The sequence below is a fragment of the Aquarana catesbeiana genome, linkage group LG12 (genome assembly GCF_042186555.1).
Source record: "Aquarana catesbeiana isolate 2022-GZ linkage group LG12, ASM4218655v1, whole genome shotgun sequence".
Taxonomy (NCBI): domain Eukaryota; kingdom Metazoa; phylum Chordata; class Amphibia; order Anura; family Ranidae; genus Aquarana; species Aquarana catesbeiana.
Window position 1 is genome coordinate 67,626,539 of NC_133335.1, and position 20,735 is coordinate 67,647,273.

A 20,735-nucleotide genomic window follows, 5' to 3' on the forward strand; every position below is an offset into this window, starting at 1 on the left:
CAATATGTTTAACTTACTGCACAGTTGCCATTTAGTTAAGGCATACACTATTACCAAAAGTATTACGACGCCTTCCTTTACACGCACATGAAATTTAATGACATCCCAGTCTTAGTCCGTAGGGTTCAATATTGAGTTGGCCCACCCTTTGCATCTATAACAGCTTTAACTCTTCTGGGAAGGCTGTCCACAAGGTTTAGGAGTGTGTTTATGGAAATGTTTGACCATTCTTCCAGAAGCACATTTGTGAGGTCAGGCACTGATGTGGACAAGGAGGCCTGGCTTGCAGTCTCCCCTCTAATACATTTCAAATGTATTTTAATCCTGTTGAGGTCAGGACTCTGTTCAGGCCAGTCAAGTTCCTCCACCCCAAACCCGCTCATCCATGTCTTTATGGACCATGCTTTGTGCACTGGTCCAAATCATTTGGTGGAGGGGGGGGATTAGGTGTGGGGTTGTCTTTCAGGGGTTGGGCTTGGCTCCAGTGAAGAGAACTCTTAAGGCGTCACCATACCAAGAAATTTTGGATAATTTCAAGCTCCTAACTTTGTGGGAACAGTTTGGGGATGGCCCCTTCTTGTTCCAACATGACTGCACACCAGTGCACCAAGCAAAGGCCCATAAAGACGTGGATGAGTGAGTTTGCGGTGGAGGAACTTGACTGCCCTGCACAGAGTCTTGACCTCAGCCCCATAAAACACCTTTGGGATGAATTAGAGCGGAGACAGCGAGCCAGGCCTTTTCCTCCACATCAGTGTTTGACCTCACAAATGCGCTTCTGGAAAAATGGTCAAACATTCCCTTAGACACACTCCTAAACCTTGTGGACAGCCTTCCCACCAGAAGAGTTGAAGCGGTTGTAGCTGCGAAGGGTGGGCCAACTCAATATTGAACCCTACAGACTAAGACTGGGATGCCATTAAAGTTCATATAAAGGAAGGTGTCACAATACTTTTGGTAATGTCGTGTATCTATACCCGAGAAGAAAAAAAAAAAAGTAAAATATAGCAGTTTACGGGTCCTTAGATGTGGTGGCTGCAAGAGTTTTATTTTTTCAGGCTTTTTTCATTACTTTCAACTGGTGACCCTGCTAGTAACGCAGTTCCTTTCCTAGGACAACAACACTCAATGTAAAGTACCTATGGAGGAACAGAGTTGTTACCCTAGGATGAGAAGTGTGTTAGGATTACAGAACCACTCTCCCTCTCCATAACATAACAATTTCTGTAGTCTGCAGGGAAAGCTGGGAACACTGTGAACGGATAAGAGTCAACATAGGCAGAGCACAAGCAGAAACATCTCCTACTATCCATCAGTGCAGACCTGATGGAGAACCGCAACACCCAACTATGTATACAAGGTACGGGTTGGTCCTCCACAGGGGTCTGAAAGTTAGTGATGATGTAAGCTGCAACCATTTTGTTGATTTTAGCAACAAAGTGAAGTTAGGCAGACCATGCAAAATCATAGTTAATGTGGAAAAAAAGATTGCCTTTATTTGGCTGATTTAATAAGTGCGTTAGTCTCATTAAAATATAGATTTTTAAAACAAAGGTGTAGTTGTCCTTTAAATTATGAATGGACAATGGTCAACTGAAAAATTAAGAGTGGGTGTCATTTGGGTGTTTTCCTAGAATCCTTGGACTGGGAGCCGCAGGATCTTGCAGCACCCAAACTCACTTAATTAAAGTAACCTGCAATACCCTCACAGCAGCTTGTGTCTCTATGAATATTACATGTGCAGAACAGATGCATGCACAAAGCAGCTGACACTTCAATCCATACCCTTCTTCCTTCAGGCCATGGAGATCCACATAGAAATATAACACGTCTGCTCCTGTTGTAATATTGTCTTCATTCCTGCTACTTAAAGCGGAACTAAATGGAAAAAGTAAAAAGAAAACTGCAAGCAAGCAGGCTCTTTATTGCAGAAGAGACATGCTATATCGCCTCTGCAATAAAACAAATGTAGCTGCCTGTATGCAATCTTCCTGTTCAGGATACCTCGGTGCCAGGATGAATGTACTCCTATGTGTATTCATAGGAGTTATGTTACTCGGCCTGGCTAATCAAGATGGCCAAAGATCCGGAACCAAGAAAAAGACCCAACAAAGATGTTGACACCGGCATTGAAGTGAGGGGAGGTGAGTATAATGGACAACGCATTAAATAATAATATTTGCGTTTTTGGAAGAAAATACAATTTTTGAAAATTTTCTTCAAGTCCATTGAGGAACACAGGGAATTAGAAACAGCTGGGTTATACTGCTGCCCATAGCAGGTTGGGGTACCGGCAAACAGAAAAGGGCTTTTCGGAGAAAGCAATACACATAGCCAGCAAAAAAAATAATAAATTGAGGAATAGGACATGCGTTCCTAAAATGACTCGGTGGAAAAGATTTTGGTGCTAGATACAAAAATCATGTTTTCTCCATCGTCCATTGTGAGAGATGGAGTTTCTGAAACATTTGGACTTCCAATGACAGTCCATCTCAAAAGGTGGCCAACAGCCACTGACAAGTATTGGGAGTAGCCTGGGACACACAGAAGTACCAATGGCCAAACCTGAATACCTGTCAACCTTCCTGGGTCTGACAGAGGAAACTCGAGAAATCTGTCTAACCTTGATCCAGAATAAAAATAAATAAAAAAAACAACATGGTTCTAAGGGTTCTAAAAAGTATCAGGTCTTCCCTGCTCCAGTAACACATCCTCGGCCAAGGATTGAGGGGCAGAAATCCTAGCTTTTTTTTAAGAATTCTTTATTTAAACAATAGTCACACTTATTTTATGAATGAAACCACAGGTATGAGAACACCAGCAAGTGAAGTTCTTCCAGGGCAGGGGGAAGAACCAACCTTTTAACACCAAAACATTGAAAGGTAGCATCAGGAACTTTTTGGTCCAGAGAAACCATCCGGGTGGCTCACCCTAAATCCAAGCTCCCAGACACAGAAGGGAAAATTGAAAAGAACTGAAGGTCAATGGGCAAGGGTTGAGGGGGTTACATTGAGAGTGTATTCCTAGCCCCAAAAGACAGGAAGGGACATTTTTTTCTGATAGATGAGGAAGGAATCAAACAGGGAGTGGACTTCCTCGCCCAATGCTGAACCACCTGAGAGGCCTGATCCAGGCAATGTGTGCAGGGACTAGGTCCTTCCAAAGTGTTGAGTCCAGAAAGCACACCAGAAATGGTTTGCTGTATGAATATATTTTTCTCTTACTGAAATGTTATACAACTCCATATCAACAGAGCATGTGTGGAAAACATTTTTAGGCTTGAGCTGTTGAGCTCTGTAGACAAAAGCCTTTTTTTAAGCAAATAATCTTAGCTTAGCCTTAAAAATATGTAAACATTTAAATATTAGGTGGAACTTCAGGCAAAAAACTAAATACAGGGAGGAAATACATATATGTTGATGGTTTTACCTGCTGAAGAATTTAATTCTGGTCATTCCCTCTTGTGATACACACTGCTCAACTAGGCAACAAGGTCACTGTGCTACTTCCAGTTTAACATTTTCTGGGCCAGATCCCTTCTAATTGAAAGAGGGTGAAGATGCTAATCGATTGACCAGTGAGAAGACTAATGCTGGCCATACACTATACAGAAAATCGGCCGAACCCATTTTCGAAAAACGAACGTTCGACCGTGACCGCAAACTATCGTGCCATCATATAATGTCCGATAATCTGTTCAGTGGACATGAATAAATAATTTTGTGTTCGTTTTTTTACATATACCTAGTGCAGGCAGTTCAGACGGGAAACACATTAACCTTGCAATTTATCGTACGTTCGGCAGAAATTTTCCAAACATGCCGTTCGTTTTTTTTCCACAAAAACGTCACAAACGATTATCGATTTGTACCCACTAACTTGCCGAAAAACGAACGAAGTGTCCATACGAACGATTTTTCGGCCGATTTTTCGTATAGTGTATGGCCAGCATTAGAAACCAAGTGTGTCTACTGTCTGGCTGTTCAGTTTAGAAAATGTGTTGAAATCATAGGATCAACTGTACAGAATTACAAAGCTTATGGCGAGTAAAAACAGAAAATGTATTCTCAAGTGTGTATTTAGCTGCTTGCCTGGAGTTTAGCGTTAAATATTTACCTGCAAATTTTAAATATCGGACTTGATAGATCCAAATTAATATTTTTTAAAGAGTAATTATTTTAGTACCGAACATTTTAAATATAATATATACAAACACTTTACATTTAAACAAGGCACAGTGGTGGGAAATTTGCTGCACTAAGCTGAATTACTCTATATTAGTAATGTGTTGAAGATCTTTGGTAACATGATAATATCAATCAGCGGCTCCGTTTGTCATTTCTTAATAGCTTATGTGAGATTTATACAAGACTTTACATGTAATGAGATACCTTGGATGAACGCTGCTTTGGGCAGATTTATTCTTGCGAATACCAAGAGATTGAAGCTGTAGACATTGGCTGAAACAAGTTATTTCTTAAAATAGCCAACATACATTATTATTATAGTTCCAGCCCAACTCTATAGAGCACCTGTCACCTACACATGGCCAAATCATCAGCAGATGTATAAAAAAGTACGCCTTGACTTACCACCTAATCTGTATAGGGACAAGTACTCTTTACTACAGAACGTGCTACAGCAACAGAATGGTGTGAAAAAGTCCTAAAGAAAACTGTGCTTAAAGAAATATGTAGGTTGCCATTGCTGACTTCCAGGAAATTTGCATTTTCAGATGGGTGCAATGCTGCTCCCCTGGTTTACTTGGTCTGGTCCCCTTCTGAGACACTGCCAAACATGCAAATGAGAAGTTGTGTGTTCTCTTGCTGCATTTTTGCTCAGGCCAGTCACTCAGAAAGTACTGAAGAAAGAAAGCTAGGCTAATAGAATTTTCAGATGTAGGTTGGCAAAGGCAGTCTTATAATATAATATTTCTCTTATAACAGGGGCATAACTAGAACCTTCAGGGCCCCGGCTCAGGAAATCATGATGGGTCTAAAAGTGTTTTTACAGACGCTTTTTCCTGGCGTTGGTACTGGCTTTGCAGCTCGTTTTTTTAAATGCCCTGTGTGCATGAGGCCTTATGGCCCGTACACACAGTCGGATTTTCCGACGGAAAATGTTCGATGGGAGCTTGTTGTCGGAAATTCCGACCTTGTGTAGGCTCCATAGGACATTTTCCATCAGAATTTCCGACACACAAAATTTGAGAACTGGATCTCAAATTTTCCGACAACAAAATCCGTTGTCGGAATTTCCGATGCGCACAATATTCCACGCATGCTCGGAATTAAGCAGAAGAGCCGCACTGGCTATTTAACTTCATTTTTCTCAGCTCGTCGTATGTGTTGTACGTCACCGCGTTCTTGACAATCGGAATTTCCGACAAGATTTGTGTGACCGTGTGTATGCAAGACAAGTTTGAGCCAACATCCGTCAGAAAAAAAATATGGATTTTGTTGTCAGAAAATCCTATCGTGTGTACAGGGCATAAGACAGAATACAACTTTGGAAGTGATGTAATGTATTGTAATGTATTCTTTCGTTTCCAAGCATGCTTGGTCGTGGTCACAAGATTTTTTCAGTAAAAATACTATACCAATTACACAAAAATTGTTTGTTCTGGTATCTTACGAGACAACATTTTCATGCTTGTCCCTTTGGATATTTTCACATGAACTGTGATCGACTCTCGAAAGCTTTATACCAATGAATAGTTTATCAGACGATTGATCCAAATGTGTTTTTTTTCCCCTGCATAGATATCCAGCGGCATGTATTAGTGTGTATCCCTTCCAATAGGACGCATTACTCCCACCCAAACCACCAAAATCTGTTACTGATCTGGCCCCTGATTGCTCCAACTTCTGACAAGCCTCACCCTTTTAGGACCCAAACCCAATAAAGTTGGGATTGCTATGTGCTATGAAATCACAGACGGCCACTTATCTTGAAATACAGGGGTGTGACTCACCTTGCCTTTCAATTTACTGATTACCCCTTACCTGCTACACAATGACGCTTGTGACAAAATCCCTGGTTAGTCACTCTAGTTCAGTGTTCATTAGTAATTGTGCTAGAAAATCTGTAGATCCCACATACTGTGTTCTGTCTGACACATCCCCACACTATAAATAGGCCAATAACATGTTACTTGCTGAACATGGTGTTTGTCAGGGTAAAAGGCTGTTCCCGAGGCAATCAGAGGCTTGTCTTTTCACGAGACTATATTTACCACAAGCTGTTTCTTTCCTCTTCTCAAACCAGGTTATTTGCTGTGCCTCTCCTTATTTCTCATGCATGTTATTACCAGATTTCTCACCTTTCCAGGTGCCTGTCCTTTGTGCAACCCTAGCTAGGCTCAATCCTAAATTCACCTCTCTGCTACTACACTGTTCAAAAAATTTAAAGGAACACTTTTTAACCAGAGTAATTAAGTCAAATAAACTCCTGGGATATTGATTCAATCACTTAAGTAGCGGGGGGGGGGGGTTGTTAATCTGTTTCAGCTGCTTTGGTGTTTTGGTGTTAATTACATTAACAGGTGGACTAGATGGGCAACAATGAGACGACCTCCAAAAACAGGACTGGTTTTACAGGTGGAGGCCACTGACATTTTTTTTTTCCCATACTCATCTTTTCTGACTGTTTTTCACTAGTTTTGACTTTGGCTATGGTTAGTGTTACTACTGGCAGCATGAGGCGATAACTGGACCCTATAGAGGTTGCACAGTCAGTCCAACGCCTCCAGGATGGCACATCAATACATGTCATTGCCAGAAGGTTTGCTGCGTCTCCCAGCAGTCGCAAGAGCATGGAGGAGATTCCAGGAGACAGGCAGTTACTCCAGGAGAGCTGGAAAGGGCCGTAGAAGATTGTTAACCCAGCAGCAGGACCAGTATCTACTCCTTTGTGCAAGGAGGAACAGGATGAGCACTACCAGAGCCCTATAAAATTACCACCAGCAGGCCACTGGTGTGAATGTCTCTGACCAAACAATCAGAAACAGACTTCATGGAGGGTGGCCTGAGGGCCTGACGTCCTTTAGTGGGACCTGTGCTCACTGCTCGTGGAGCTCAATTGGCATTTGCCATTGAACACCAGAATTGTCAGGTCCGCCACTGGCGCCCTGTGCTTTACAGAGCAGGTTCACCCTGAGCACATGTGACAGACGTGAAAGGGTCTGGAGAAGCTGTGGAGAATGTTATGCTGCCTGTAAAATCGTTCAGCATGACCGGTTTGGATGCACCCAAACTCCAGGTGGGCTGTCATGTGCCTTTTACTGAGGAGTGGCTTCCGTCTGGCCACTCTACCATATAGGCCTGATTAGTGGAGTGCTGCAGAGATGGTTCTTCTGGAAGGTTCTCCTCTCTCCACAGAGAAACTCTGGAGCTCCTTCAGAGTGACCATCAGGTTCTTGCTCACCTCCCTGACTAAGGCCCTTCTCCCCCAATCGCTCAGTTTGGCAGAGTGGCCAACTCTAGGAAGTGTCCTGGTGGTTCCAAACTTCTCCCATATACGGATGATGGAGGCTACTGTGCTCATTGGGACTGCTGCAGAAATGTTTCTGTACCCTTCCCCAGATCTTAGGATACAATCCTGTCTTCGAGGTCAACAGACAATTCCTTGGACTTCATGGCTTGGTTTGTGCTCTGACATGCACTGTTAACTGTGGGACCTTATATAGACAGGTGTGTGCCTTTCCAAATCATGTCCAATCAACTAATTTACCACAGGTGGAGTCCAATCAAGTTGTAGAAACATCTCAAGGATGATCAGTGGAAACAGGATGCACCTATGCTCAATTTTGAGTGTCATGGCAAAAGCTGTGAATACTTATGGACATGTGATTTTTTTTTTTTTTTAATAAACTTGCAAAGACTTCAAACAAACTTCTTTCACGTGGTCTTTATGGGGTATTGTTTGTAGAATTTTGAGTAGTAATAAGTTTAATCCATATTGGAATAAGGCTGTAACATAAACTGTGGAAAAAGTGAAGCACTGTGAATACTTTCTGGATGCAATTTAACTGTGGGGGATGAGCTGATGGAGAAAATCAAAGTACAGGTGTTAGGTGTGGGCAGAATCGGCTTCTCTAAGGTGGAGGGTTTTCAAAGATAGTCTAAAAGCAAACAGAGTAGGAGATAATCAGACAGATTATTGGTGTAGGGAGTTCCATAGGATGGGAGAGGCTCTGGAAGAGTCCTGGAGGGGAGCATGGGAGGAGGTGACGAGGGAGCTAAAGCAGGAGGTCGTGGGAAAAATTAAGAGAACGATTAGGTTGGTATTTTGGGACTAGCCTAGTGATGTAGGTGGGGGCTGAGTTGTGGAAGGCTTTGTAAGTGGTTGTTAGTATTTTGTAATTTTTTGTAATGTATATTGTAGTATTTATAATTTAATTAGTTAGGTGAGCGGAAGCCAATGGAGGGATTGGCAGAGAGCAGTAGCAGACACAGAGCCGTTGGTAAGGTGGATGAGCCTGGCAGTAGCATTCATAATGGACTGAAGGGGGGAGAGCATATGTAAAGCTAAGCCAATGAGAAGGGAGTTGCAGTAGTCGAGGAAAGAGATGACCTGGGAGTGAACTAGGAGCTTTGTGGTGTCATTGGTTAGAAAGGCGTATTTTGGAGATGTTGAGGAGGTTGAGGCGGCAAGATTTGGACAGTGATCGGATGTGGGGCCTAAAGGGTAGATCAGAGTCCAGGGTTACACCTAGAACTATGGCAGAGCAAAGGAGACACCCTTGGACAGCAGCAGTCAGTCTGGGTAGAGGGTAGTGTTAGATAATTTGCAGATTTAGATGGACGTGACAAACAAAATAAAGTGGCAGTAAATCCAGAAAATGTATGCGGTCAGGACAACCTACCCAACCCATCTGACAGTGTTGAGGCCTGGCAACCAGTGCTGCATCATAGGAGAAAGAGGAGAGTACCATGTTTCATCGTACCTGCAAGTGCCAGGTTTAGGTCCAATGGAGGAAAGAAAACCGGGGAGCGAAGAAAAGATGATGCGGAAGATGGATGGCTAATTATTCCTTTAAGCCCTGCCCTAATCAATGACAGAACAGGAGCTGTAGTATGAAGGCATTCCCATTCTCAATTTAGATATGGCCAACCCAACCCCACCTCACCTCACATATGACCCCAGATAGCCAATTTTACAAAGCAGAATTCACATCAAGAGGGATTCTTGATTCCTCCTTTATAGCTCTCAATCCTGTTTTGCGGTCTGCAGATGGCTAAATGTAAAAAAAAATCAAGTTTCAGCCTGGGCTAATGACGAGAGCTTTCAGAGCACAGGGAATGGAAATACAGGGCTACGAGTTTATATTTTCAAAGCAGTTTGGTGTCAGGATGTTTTAGAAGGGTCTGTTCCAACCATCAGGTGTTTACTGGCTTACAAAGAATGAAGCAAATGCAACCGCTTGCCAGCATCGTTCAATCAGTTCTAAATGGTGCCTAATTCTGTCTGATTGGCTCACCTCATGCACGCAGCTGAAAAGTTCCCAATGAAAAGCACTCAGGTGATTGGCTAGATCTTCTGCCTCTATTCGATGAATATGGGAATCCTCAGGAGGCAGCTGGACCTCTTCTGGCAAGGGAACCTAAGAGAAAATGATGTGTTTGTATTTATATGCTGCCAACATAAGGAGGTTCTACAAAGACATTTACTAAAATATACAACAAGTTTGCTGCCATCTGTTCAGCGGCATCAAAGACATAATCCCTTTGAGTAACAATTTTTGGAGAAGTCATCAAAGACATAATCCCTTTGAGTCACAATTTTAGGAGAAGTCAAGAAGTGAATGCTGTTCTTGGATACATATGCCTAGCCACTGACAGCAGACTTACCATCAGTGGCAGGCTGCAGCGATGCAGCTGTACACTGATCAATGATTTTTACATAGGGCCTTGAATGCTCTCCAAATTTGGCTTAATCTGGCCAGCACCAAGTCCTCATTTCCATTAGTGGTTAGGGCTAAGCCACATTTTGACAGTCCCCTCCACCACTCTCCCTTAAGCTGCAAGGGCAGCGGATGGGGGTATACATATACTGTGCCTGCGATGCTTTCCAAAATTTTCTCGCTTGCTGCCCAGTATTCGTTCAACTGAATGGAACCATACTACAATGCATGCAGTTGTGGCACAGTTTGTATAAGTTTTTAGGGTTAAAACAGGTGGTGAGGAGGCAACATAATATTTTTTCATTGTCTGTCAATCAATCTCTGAAGATCCAACGCAAACCCCTCTTTAGAGGGCAACACAAGTGTAAATGAGCCCTTAGTTTTCACTGCCCATGGAGGCTCTTGCATTTGAGAGATGAATCACAGGAGGTGGGGCTTAGCTTTAAAATAAGGTGAGGTTTTATCCTGACTTGGAGAGAAGCTTCTCTGTATACCTCTGTTACCTGCTTTGGTAGGTTATCTTCAATTTACGAATTTAAGCCAGCCATAGACGGTTCAAATCTCAGCCGGTTCAGCAGGAACCGGCTGAGATTGGGACCATGTATGGGCAGGCTGAATGTACCCAAGTTAATCGATCAACTTGGGTACAGCCATCCTGTTGGATTTTACATGCGATCAATGCTAGCGGCTGTTATAGCAACACAATAACACAATGGCTCTGCAGCAGGGATTCCCCCATCAAGACTGATGTGTTTATGGTGGAATTGAGTGGCTCAGTCTATGGCTGGCCTCACAATATTCTGCTGTGATCCGCTGTTCCCTGCTTCACCACCAACTTCTTTTCTGACCTCATTGGGAGCCTGCTGTCTCTTCCAAGTTTAGGCAGCTGGCCCCTTGATGATGCACTACAGGTCTGCCCTCCTCCAGAGATTTGTCCATCTACCTTCAGCGCTGTGTAGAAGCTCTAAAGCCTCCTGAGATATGTGATGTTCATATCCTACGAGGCACCAGAAGCAGAGGCACATTATTCTAGCCTAGGCATGTATGGAGACAGAGGGGCGGATAGAGTGGAAAAAAATAACTAAACGCAAAGAAAAAAAGATTTGCTCTTCACCATTGTGAAGGAAGGATGAATCCAGTGAAGGAAATTCTATCATGTGAACGAAGGTCCTCTTTGAAGCCTAACTCCAGGCTCTCTGATGACAACAGAGCCACTCTCTGCCTCAATACACTTTGAGATCATGACCACCTGCACTCAAATGCCTTCCTCTTCTGGGATTGAGTGATGTCATTCAACCCAAAAACTAGAGGACATCTTGAGCAAAGAGGTACTGCAGAGGACATCTCTAGATTAAAATGTGAGTACAGCAGTTTGAGTTATTTTTTTTTTTTTTTTTAAGTACATTTAAAAAAAATAATTTAGCCTGCAGTTGGACTATAAAGGTTTCTGAACTAAAACATTACTGCTACCGGGTTTTAGGCCAGCTTCACTTTAAGCAATTTTCAGAGAATTGCTGGATTCAAAGTAAAAACATAAATAAAATTAGTATATCAGAAGAAAAAACAGTTTCTTACCAAAGAGCACAGCTCATCCCGATTACATGCAAACAAGTGACTGTTAATGCCCAAAGTGGTAAAGATGCAACCGTCATCCGGCTTCAGGAGAACCTTGTCTGTAGACAGAGAGAAAGAAACTGAGCATAGAAAATATTACAAACCTCAGAATGTAATTCAAAGCTACTACAGAATAACTACAAAGAGTTTGTTTTTAAAGGGTTAAGCCCACCCAAAACGGATATTCAGATATAGATAGGCACACACTTTATGTATTTCTCAGGAATTTATTGAGGTAAGATCTCTACCACAGCAAGATCCCTGTGAGTTCCTCCATCCCCATAAGATTCTTGTGCCCCCCATGCCAGGAGAACACAACAGGAGGGAATCAGTGATTTTCTTTTCTGCAACCCGTAGTTGCAGCCCACCATCTATGGCCTGCTTAACTCTCACTCTGCAAAGTGGAATGTATAAGGCAGAGTGCAGTGACTCATTAAAGCCCGATACACACGCGCCGAATGTCAGGAGATATTAGGCGGTTTAATAAAAATCGCCTGACATTCAACACATGCGTATGTCAGTTTATTCGTCAGAAGCTGGCTGTTCGGCCAGATTCTGTCGGACAAGGATGCTGTAAAACCACCAGCCGACCGGCTCCCAATCAGCGCTCACAGCCAATGGATCGTTAGTATAGCGGCTCCGACCGGAGCTGTCAGTTTTTTTTTTTTGTTCAATGTAGCAAAAAAAAAAAAACAAAACTGTTAGTGCGTACCAGGTTTAAGAAGCTTTCAAAAATGCCTTAAATGCCTTAACATGGTTGGATAAAAGGAATAGCCACAGTGGGTTTATCTGTTATCTACTAAATAAAAACAAAAGCCCACATGTTTCGGGAGCTCCAGGGGTCCCCCTTCATCAGAGCTCTGTACACAGGAGAAATTGATGTGATGAAAATTAACTCAAGGATAATGCCATAATGCCAGATAGTTGATATAAGGGTTGGAGCAAGCTTCTGGTGTACATAGGGATTAAAGGGATTGTAAAGTCTCATTTTTTATTCTAATATAACATGTTATACTCACCTGCTCTGTGTAAGGGTTTTGCACAGGGCAGCCCTGATCCTCCTCTTCTCGGGTCCCCCACTGGTGCTCCTGGCCCCTCCCTCCTGTTGAGTGCCCCCACAGCAAGCAGCTTGCTGTGGGGGCACCCGAGCCGAGCTACAGCTCTGTGTGTTCATTCAGACACGGAGTTGTGGTTCGGCCCTGCCTCCCCTCTCTCCTCATTGGCTGAGTTTGATTGACAACAGCGGGAGCCAATGGCACTGCTGCTGTGTCTCAGACAATCAGGAGGGAGAGTCTAGGACGGCCGAGGCAATCGTGGACATCGCAGGATTCAGAGGCGGCTCAGGTAAGTATTAGGGGGCTACTGAACACAGAAGGCTTTTTATCTTAATGCATAGAACACATTAAGACAGAAAACCTTCTGCCTTTACAATCACTTTCATTTGCTCGATCTTTCCCAAAAAGGTAGTCTTCTCTTCCTTCCAGGGATCCAGTACTGTCATAGGGTGGGAGCAAAGTGAGTAAACCAAATGAATACACAGGGTGTCCTCTTCTCACTCCTAGTGACTGAACAGAGCAAGGGGAAGGTGAATACTTTGCTGCTATGAAGGGGAGTAATTATTAAATTGTATATTTATTGACAATTTTGGTTGTAAATGCAGACGGTTCTAAACCCACATGACAGGTGCACTTCTTGAAACACAAAATGTCCCCACACTAGGCAGCTCTGTCAATCCAGCACTTGTACCCCTGCTCCGTGCCTTCACTGTCAGAGCTCCTCATTGTTCTAGAATGAAGGAAGTGCTGACACACCGCTTGGAGACCAACATAGAGGATGCTAAGCCATCAGCATGCTAACAAGATTGATTAGCTTCTCCGGCTTCTAACAAGATTCTCTGGGGACCCTTTCTGGCTTACCAGTTATGTGAATTTAGCTCCCTGCTAATAGGGTCTCTTTAATCATGACCGTAAATTCTGACATAGGCTACTGCAAAATATCATCCTATTTCCCTACATTTAAAGTGCCACTAAACATACAATTACTGGATAGTTTATGCAAAAGTAAGTGATCAAATTGTTAGCCAAAGAATTTGTAAAAATATCATTAGATCATCAGAGTTGATATTTTCTAAAGATCAAATTGGTGTACAACTGATATTTCAAATTTGGGTGGCCACCAATGGGTTGAATCAACTTTGCTTGTTTGCATTTCCCAGGGACTCCGGTGAAACCGAGTTCCTGTGCTAGTTTCCTACTTCTCTACCCTTTACAAGCCATATAGAAGGTGCCCTCTCTCACAATTTAATTGGTTTTTGGAAGACCCATCACAAGAGAGTGCCCAAATTGGCTGCTACAGTTGGTGAAGCTGGGAATTCAGGTGGGAAAGTCAACGTTGAAGTCTAGGAGATGTGTATTAGAGAATGTTAAACATGTTAAGAGATAATATGGTTGCTATGGCTAACTGTGCTGTGCTCATCCCAATTGATCTTTCCATCACTTTGCTAAAGAAATCTGATAATGTAACGTTTTCATTTCATGATTCATAAACATAGTTGCAAATTAAGAATCTCCTCTTTTAATTAGCCCATAGCAAGGAAATTCTCAGATACATTAGGCCAGATACAGCATCAAGCTATAATAGCAGGTAAAGGCATGTTAAAGTAGCCTTTCTAGAAATATGATCATACATATGAAACAAATACTGCTTGAGAGGTCACTTTGGAATGCCATGCAGTGCAAACGGTAGGCACCTCCAGGGGATGGGACCAGCACTAGTGACTTGGAAGCCTTGGGAGTAACTGTATTTCATAGCAAGACAGTTTTGGGGTCCTAGCACTCTGTATGGTGTAGAGGTACCGGATATACATATTATAAAGCTATAGTTATACAGGATTTCTATAGAGCCAACAGTTAGCGCATCATTTTACAACATAAAACGGAGAGCGTACAATTAAAGTGGAACTTTTGTTTTAAGCCCTACTCCCCCCTCCTCTTCTACTTATTTTTTAGTGGGGGGAGTGGGTACCTAGTTTTGATAGGTACTGGCTCCCACTTCCATTCGGAAGTTTGCCCACAAACAACCTTCTGGGACACATCAAAGGGCCCAGAAGGCTGCTGGACCATTCACAAAGTGCAGCGCAAGGAATCACAGTCGGCTTCCCACAGTAAACATCCTGGTGCAGGGGATCGCAAGACCGGTGAAAAACTGGCCCAGGTGAGAGCGGTGCTGGATGCATGGATAGGTACAGTATCTCATAAAAGTGAGTACACCCCTCACATTTTTGTAAATATTTTATTATATATTTTCATGTGACAACACTGAAGAAATTACACTTTACATTGTAGCAAAGTAGTGAGTGTGCAGCTTGTATAACAGTGTAAATTTGCTGTCCCCAAAATAACTCAACACACAGCCATTAATGTCTAAACTGCCGGCAACAAAAGTGAGTACACCCTGAGTAAAAATGTGTTAAATTTGGTGTTATCGCTCTCACTCTCTCGTACTGGTCACTGGAAGTTCAACATGGCACCGCATGGCAAAGAACTGAAAACAAGAATTGTTACTGCACCTAAAGATGGCCTAGGCTATAAGAAGGTTGCCAAAACCCTGAAACTGAGCTGCAGTACAGTGGCCAAGACCATACAGCGGTTAAACAGGACAGGTTCCACTCAGAAGAGGCCTCGCCATGGTCAACCAAAGAAGTTTAGTGCACGTGCTCAGCGTCATATTCAGAGGTTGTCTTTGGGAAATAGACGTATGAGTGCTGCCAGCATTGCTGCAGAGGTTGAAGGAGTGGGGGGGTCAGCCTGTCAGTGCTCAGACCATACGTTGCATACTGCAACAAATTGGTCTGCATGGCTGTCATCTCAGAAGGAAACCTCTTCTAAAGATGATGCACAAGAAAGCCTGCAGTTTGCTGAAGACAAGCAGACTAAGGACGTGGATTACTGGAACCATGTCCTGTGGTCTGATGAGACCAAGATAAAAGTATTTGGTTCAGATGGTGTCAAGCGTGGCGGCAACCAGATGAGGAGTACAAAGACAAGTGTGTCTTGCCTACATTCAAGCATGGTGGTGGGAGTGTCATGGTCTGGGGCTGCATGAGTGCTGCTGGCACTGGGGAGCTACAGTTCATTGAGGGAACCATGAATGCCAACATGTACTGTGACATACTGAAGCAGAGCATTTTCCCCTCCCTTCGGAGACTGGGCCGCAGGGCAGTATTACAACGTGATAATGACCCCAAACACACCTCCAAGACGATTACTGCCTTGCTAAAGAAGCTGAGGGTAAAGGTGATGGACTGACCAAGCATGTCTCCAGACCTAAACCCTATTGAGCATCTGTGGGGCATCTTCAAATGGAAGGTGGAGGAGCTCAAGTTCTCTAACATCCATCAGCTCTGTGATGTCGTCATGGAGGAGTGGAAGAGGACTCCAGTGGCAACCTGTGAAGCTCTGCTGAGCTCCATGCCAAAGAAGGTTAAGGCAGTGCTGGAAAATAATGGTGACCACACAAAATATTGACACTTTGGGCCCAATTTGGACATTTTCACTTAGGGGTGTACTCACTTTTGTTGCCAGCGGTTTAGACATTAATGGCTCTGTGGAGTTAGTTTGGGGACAGCAAATTTACCCTGTTTTACAAGCTGTACACTCACTACTTTACATTGTAGCAAAGTGTCATTTCTTCAGTGTTGTCACATGAAAAGATAGAATAAAATATTTACATAAATGTGAGGGGTGTACCGATTTTTTGAGATACTGCAAGAGTCCTTTTATTAAAAGTCAGCAGCTACAGTATTTTACATGGTGAAGAGCCTCTTTAAGGTAGTCACAGATGGATCGAAATCCGGTTTAGCAGGGATAAGATGAGTTTCGATCAGTGTGTGACCGCACTGTTCAACAGAAGTTGATGGTGGATACCGCTTTCCAATAATTTCTTAAACAATTAAAGAGACCCTAGAGACCATTAATGTGAACAATAAGCTTCCTATAAAACTTTATTAGCATTAGTCATACCTCCCAGCTTTATGAGATGGGAAAGAGGGAAAAAAAGTAGCCACACCCCTGCAGCAGACCATTAAGAATGAACATGCAAAACATGATAGGACTTTACTACTATTTTTCCTTTATACTGGCTTTTCATATTGACAAACGTAATAATTTAGGGTTTGGGTCAAAAGTTTATCAGAGTATAATACTTTTATAAATAGCACATTGTTAATAGTTTTTAAATACTGGTCCAAAAAAAAGAGGGACAACCGAGGAGGATAGAGGGACAACCGAGGAGGATAGAGGGACAACCGAGGAGGATAGAGGGACAGTGCCTCCAAATGAGGGAACATTGGAAGCTATGATATTAGTGGTGTTTGGTGGTTAGCACGTATGTCTTGCATCAATTAGATTTTTGGTTTAAATTTCAGCCAGGAGTTTGCATGTTTGCCTAGGTTTCCTCTGGGTACTCCAGACATGCTGATAAGTTAAGTGGCTCCCGTCTAAATTGGCCACTTACACCAACTTTGGTACTTTTTTTACTCCCATCATTTCTTCAGTTTATGCCCAGGCCCTTATTTTGGAATTTCTGGACTGACACCAATGATGGGGCTTATTTCACTGCCGCTGACACAAAACAGTGGGTCTTGTTATGCTACGGACACCAAAATGGAGCTTAGCCTATCCCACTGATACCAATAATAGGACAGATTTTACTCCCACTGACACCAATGATAGAGCTTATTTTACTCTCAGAGACACCAACTATGGGAATTTTTTTTTACTCCCATCTTCTCTCCAGTATACGCCTAGGCTCCTGTTTGGGAGGTCTCCTTTCAGGAATTTCCAGCAAAATAGGCAAATACTGTTCACTTTGCAAGGGAATTTTCCTTTAGCTTGGTGCAAATTAGCTTTGCAAAGAATATATAATCACATGCAAGATGACTAGATGATGGAAGCCAGCAGAGCCTCACCTCATTCACTAAGCTAGGAAAAAAAACCCTTAAAAGTTAAAATTCCCTTGCAAAGTGGACAGCCTTTAACCCTAGAGTCTCACTCTTTTTGCCTCCAGCCCCTAAGTCTCATTCTTTCCACTTCATTCTTCATAAAGTAATATTATTGAAGAGTCAAACCCTTGCAAATACCATGGTAGGTGGACCTAGGAGACCTTGTCACCTGAGTCTTTGACAAATAGGATTAGCAAGCATCTACCCAAAGCTGAAATGTTAGTTTTGGTGAACTGAACCTTTAAGAAGGTACAAATGCTGTCATTCTTCAAAAAGACAGAGACACGCTCCGCCAGCCTCTTTACATTTCTCTGACATTCACAGGCACTGACAGAATGCCTCTTAGATACAAAAGGCACTATGAGCACTGCCTCCCTTTCCACAGCCAAACACACACAGATCCAGGCTGTACGGGCTTTCCACACATGTACGCTCCCTCTATGGCTGCCTAGACCCCCTCCCATCACTCCACACACATACATTCACTCACGTGCTCAAGCTGTGACACATTCTTACTAGTACTGACAGACCTGCTCCAGAAATAGTCACCCACCCCCAATCCTATTCCTGAGATCTTTTCAAAGTATCTTTAGGAAGACATTTAACATTTAATGGGCCAGAATTGTATGCACCAAAAAGAAACAAAGATCAGTTTTCTGCAAATAGCAAGCAATTCATTTTCTTCTTTCATCTGCACAGAGCAACAAAGGATCTGGACTATGAGTAGCGGCTTCACAAATCAATTTTCAATCAATCATTTTTATTTCGGGTCAGTTGTCAAATTTTTGAAAATGTATTTCATTGCATTTACAATATTTAGGCAAGGGGGAAAAAAAAAAAATAGTGCTTACAGACAAAAGTCTCCCAACCAGGTTTCCCAATTTTGTAGGATGAGTCATCTCCAGGCTCTACTGAAATGTGCACGTCAGCATTTGTTTTCAAGTTTATCATCTAACTCAAGCTTTCCATAGTGGTGTCCTCAGCGTTACACATACTAATAATGCCATACCACACATACCAGACATGGTATGAACTGCAGGCTCTCCATCATTTATTGCATAAGACAGCTTATCAAAGATGATCACTATGCCAATACCCGATATAAAATTGCAATCATTAAAGGCCTTAATGACCATGTTTGTAAGAGCCTTAATGACCAGGAATGCAAAAACGACTTATTCTTCCTGTTCAAATTTATATGTCATAGTTGCCATTATTATGTCCTGGAATTTAGGGCACTGTACCTCTATGGTCACATCCAACAGGCTGTCTTGTAGAATCCAGGACAATGTACAGAGTTGGTAGCAGGTGGCAAGTGCTGGTACTGTTGGATGGAGTGATCTCCAAGCCCAAGAGTAACAGCACAGTTCCACTCGAAGGAGAATGGCAGAGCAGCAGTGCAAAAGCCAATAAAATCGATCAAGTAACCACTAAAAGCCAGTATAAACAAACCTTATTTTTGAGCTCATTGACACCAGTCATGGGTCTTGTTTTATTACACTGTTACCAATGACAGGAGGTGTTTTATTCCCACTAACATCATTGATGGAGCTAATTTCACTGCCACTGACACCAACGGGACTTCTTTAATGCTAAGGACACCAATGATGGGGCTTATTTTATCCCAATGATAGGACATTTCTTACTCCCACTGACACAAAATGATGGGGCTCATTTTATCCCACTGATACCAATGTTAGGACATATTTTATTCCCACGGATACCAATGAGGAGACTTATGTTATCCTACTGATACCAATGATAGTTTTTTTTTACTCCCAGTGACACCAACAAGGGTACTTTTTTTTCCCACTGATACCAAAGACAGGGCATTTTTACTCTCAGTGACAATGATGGGACTTATTTTATCCCACTGACACCAACTTTGGGACTTTTTTTTACTCCAATCTTTTCTTCAGTGTATGCCCAGGCCCTTATTCGGTAATTTCTGTACTGACACCAATGATGGGGTTTATTTCACAGCCGCTGACACCAACAATGGGACTTGTTTTATGCTACAGACACCAAGGATGGAGTCTTACATATCCCACTGATACCAATAATAGGCAGGGCCACTGATAAGGCAGTACAGCCAGCCCTCCTGTACTGGGCCCGGGCCCCATGAGTTCAAAAGGGGGACCTGGGCACCTGCTGAGCCGGAGGGCTGGCTGAACAGTCTTATTGCATACACCAGGGGTCTTCAAATTATGGCCCTCCAGTTTTTCAAGAACTACAATTCCCATCATGCCTAGTCATGTCTGTGAATGTCAGAGCTTTACAATGCCTAATGGGACGTGTAGTTCTGCAACAGCTGGAGGGCCGTAGTTTGAAGATCCCTGGCATACACCAATCCTCTTCTGCCTCCCTCTGCAGCAGTGCCAGCTTCTCCTCTTCTTTCCCACTCTGGATGCAATACAGGGGGGTTGGTTCTAGCAAATGCACCACTTCCATCTGCTGTCTGGACCCCGTGTGTCCCTTTCACCCCCAGCGATGCCATATTCCCTTCTCTCGAAACCAGCAGCTGCTATGGGCAAACAGGCAATGTTCTTGGATGTCATTTATTGGCCCCTCGCAGTCCTGAATGAACACAGTGAGCAATCGGTACCAATGATTCCTGTGTCTATTCATCAGTAAAGCTTAGTAAACTGTTTACTATGCTTCAGTTTGTGATTGAGCAGGCAGCCCCAGAGTGCTTCTTATTCATTCATTTGTGCAGATTAGGCTACAGAGAAAGGGACTGATAAATCTCTGTCCCAAGTCGCTTTCGGCTGGTGGAAGGGGGCCCTGTCAGATAGAAATCACGGGGGTCCCATACAGCCTAACAGCAGCCCTGATAATAGGACATATTTTACTCCCACTGACACCAATGAAAGAGCTCATTTTACTCCCAGAGGCACAAACTATGAGCCTTTTTTTTTTTTTACTCCCATCATCTCTTCAGTATACACCCAGGCTCGTGTTGGGGAATGTTTAGCCATATGATCCTCAGCTTGTTAAATCTTCCCCCTTCACTTTTGTCCTTCCCACCTCAAATGTACAAAATACTGTTAATAAATGCACATTGGGTCCCTAGGTGCTTTATCTCAGAGTACTTATTCTTTGTGTTTCTAGTTTATTACAATGTGTTTTGATGGAAACAAAAAAGCATTACGCCAGGTCACTTTAGAAACTTTGCAGCAGAAATTTGTAGTAGCTATAAATCCATCTGCTTTTTTC

General features: G+C 42.9%; 1 protein-coding gene across 1 annotated transcript in view; it reads right to left on the reverse strand.

Moving 5' to 3' along the window:
- RAPGEFL1 (Rap guanine nucleotide exchange factor like 1) overlaps positions 1-20,735 on the reverse strand; it is a 97,868-nt gene that overhangs the window by 17,510 nt on the left and 59,623 nt on the right. The window contains exons 7-8 of the mRNA XM_073608000.1: positions 11,480-11,577; positions 9,482-9,604 (exon numbers count right to left, since the gene is read on the reverse strand). Coding sequence (XP_073464101.1) covers positions 9,482-9,604; positions 11,480-11,577 — 221 coding nt within the window. The remainder of the gene's footprint in view (positions 1-9,481; positions 9,605-11,479; positions 11,578-20,735) is intronic.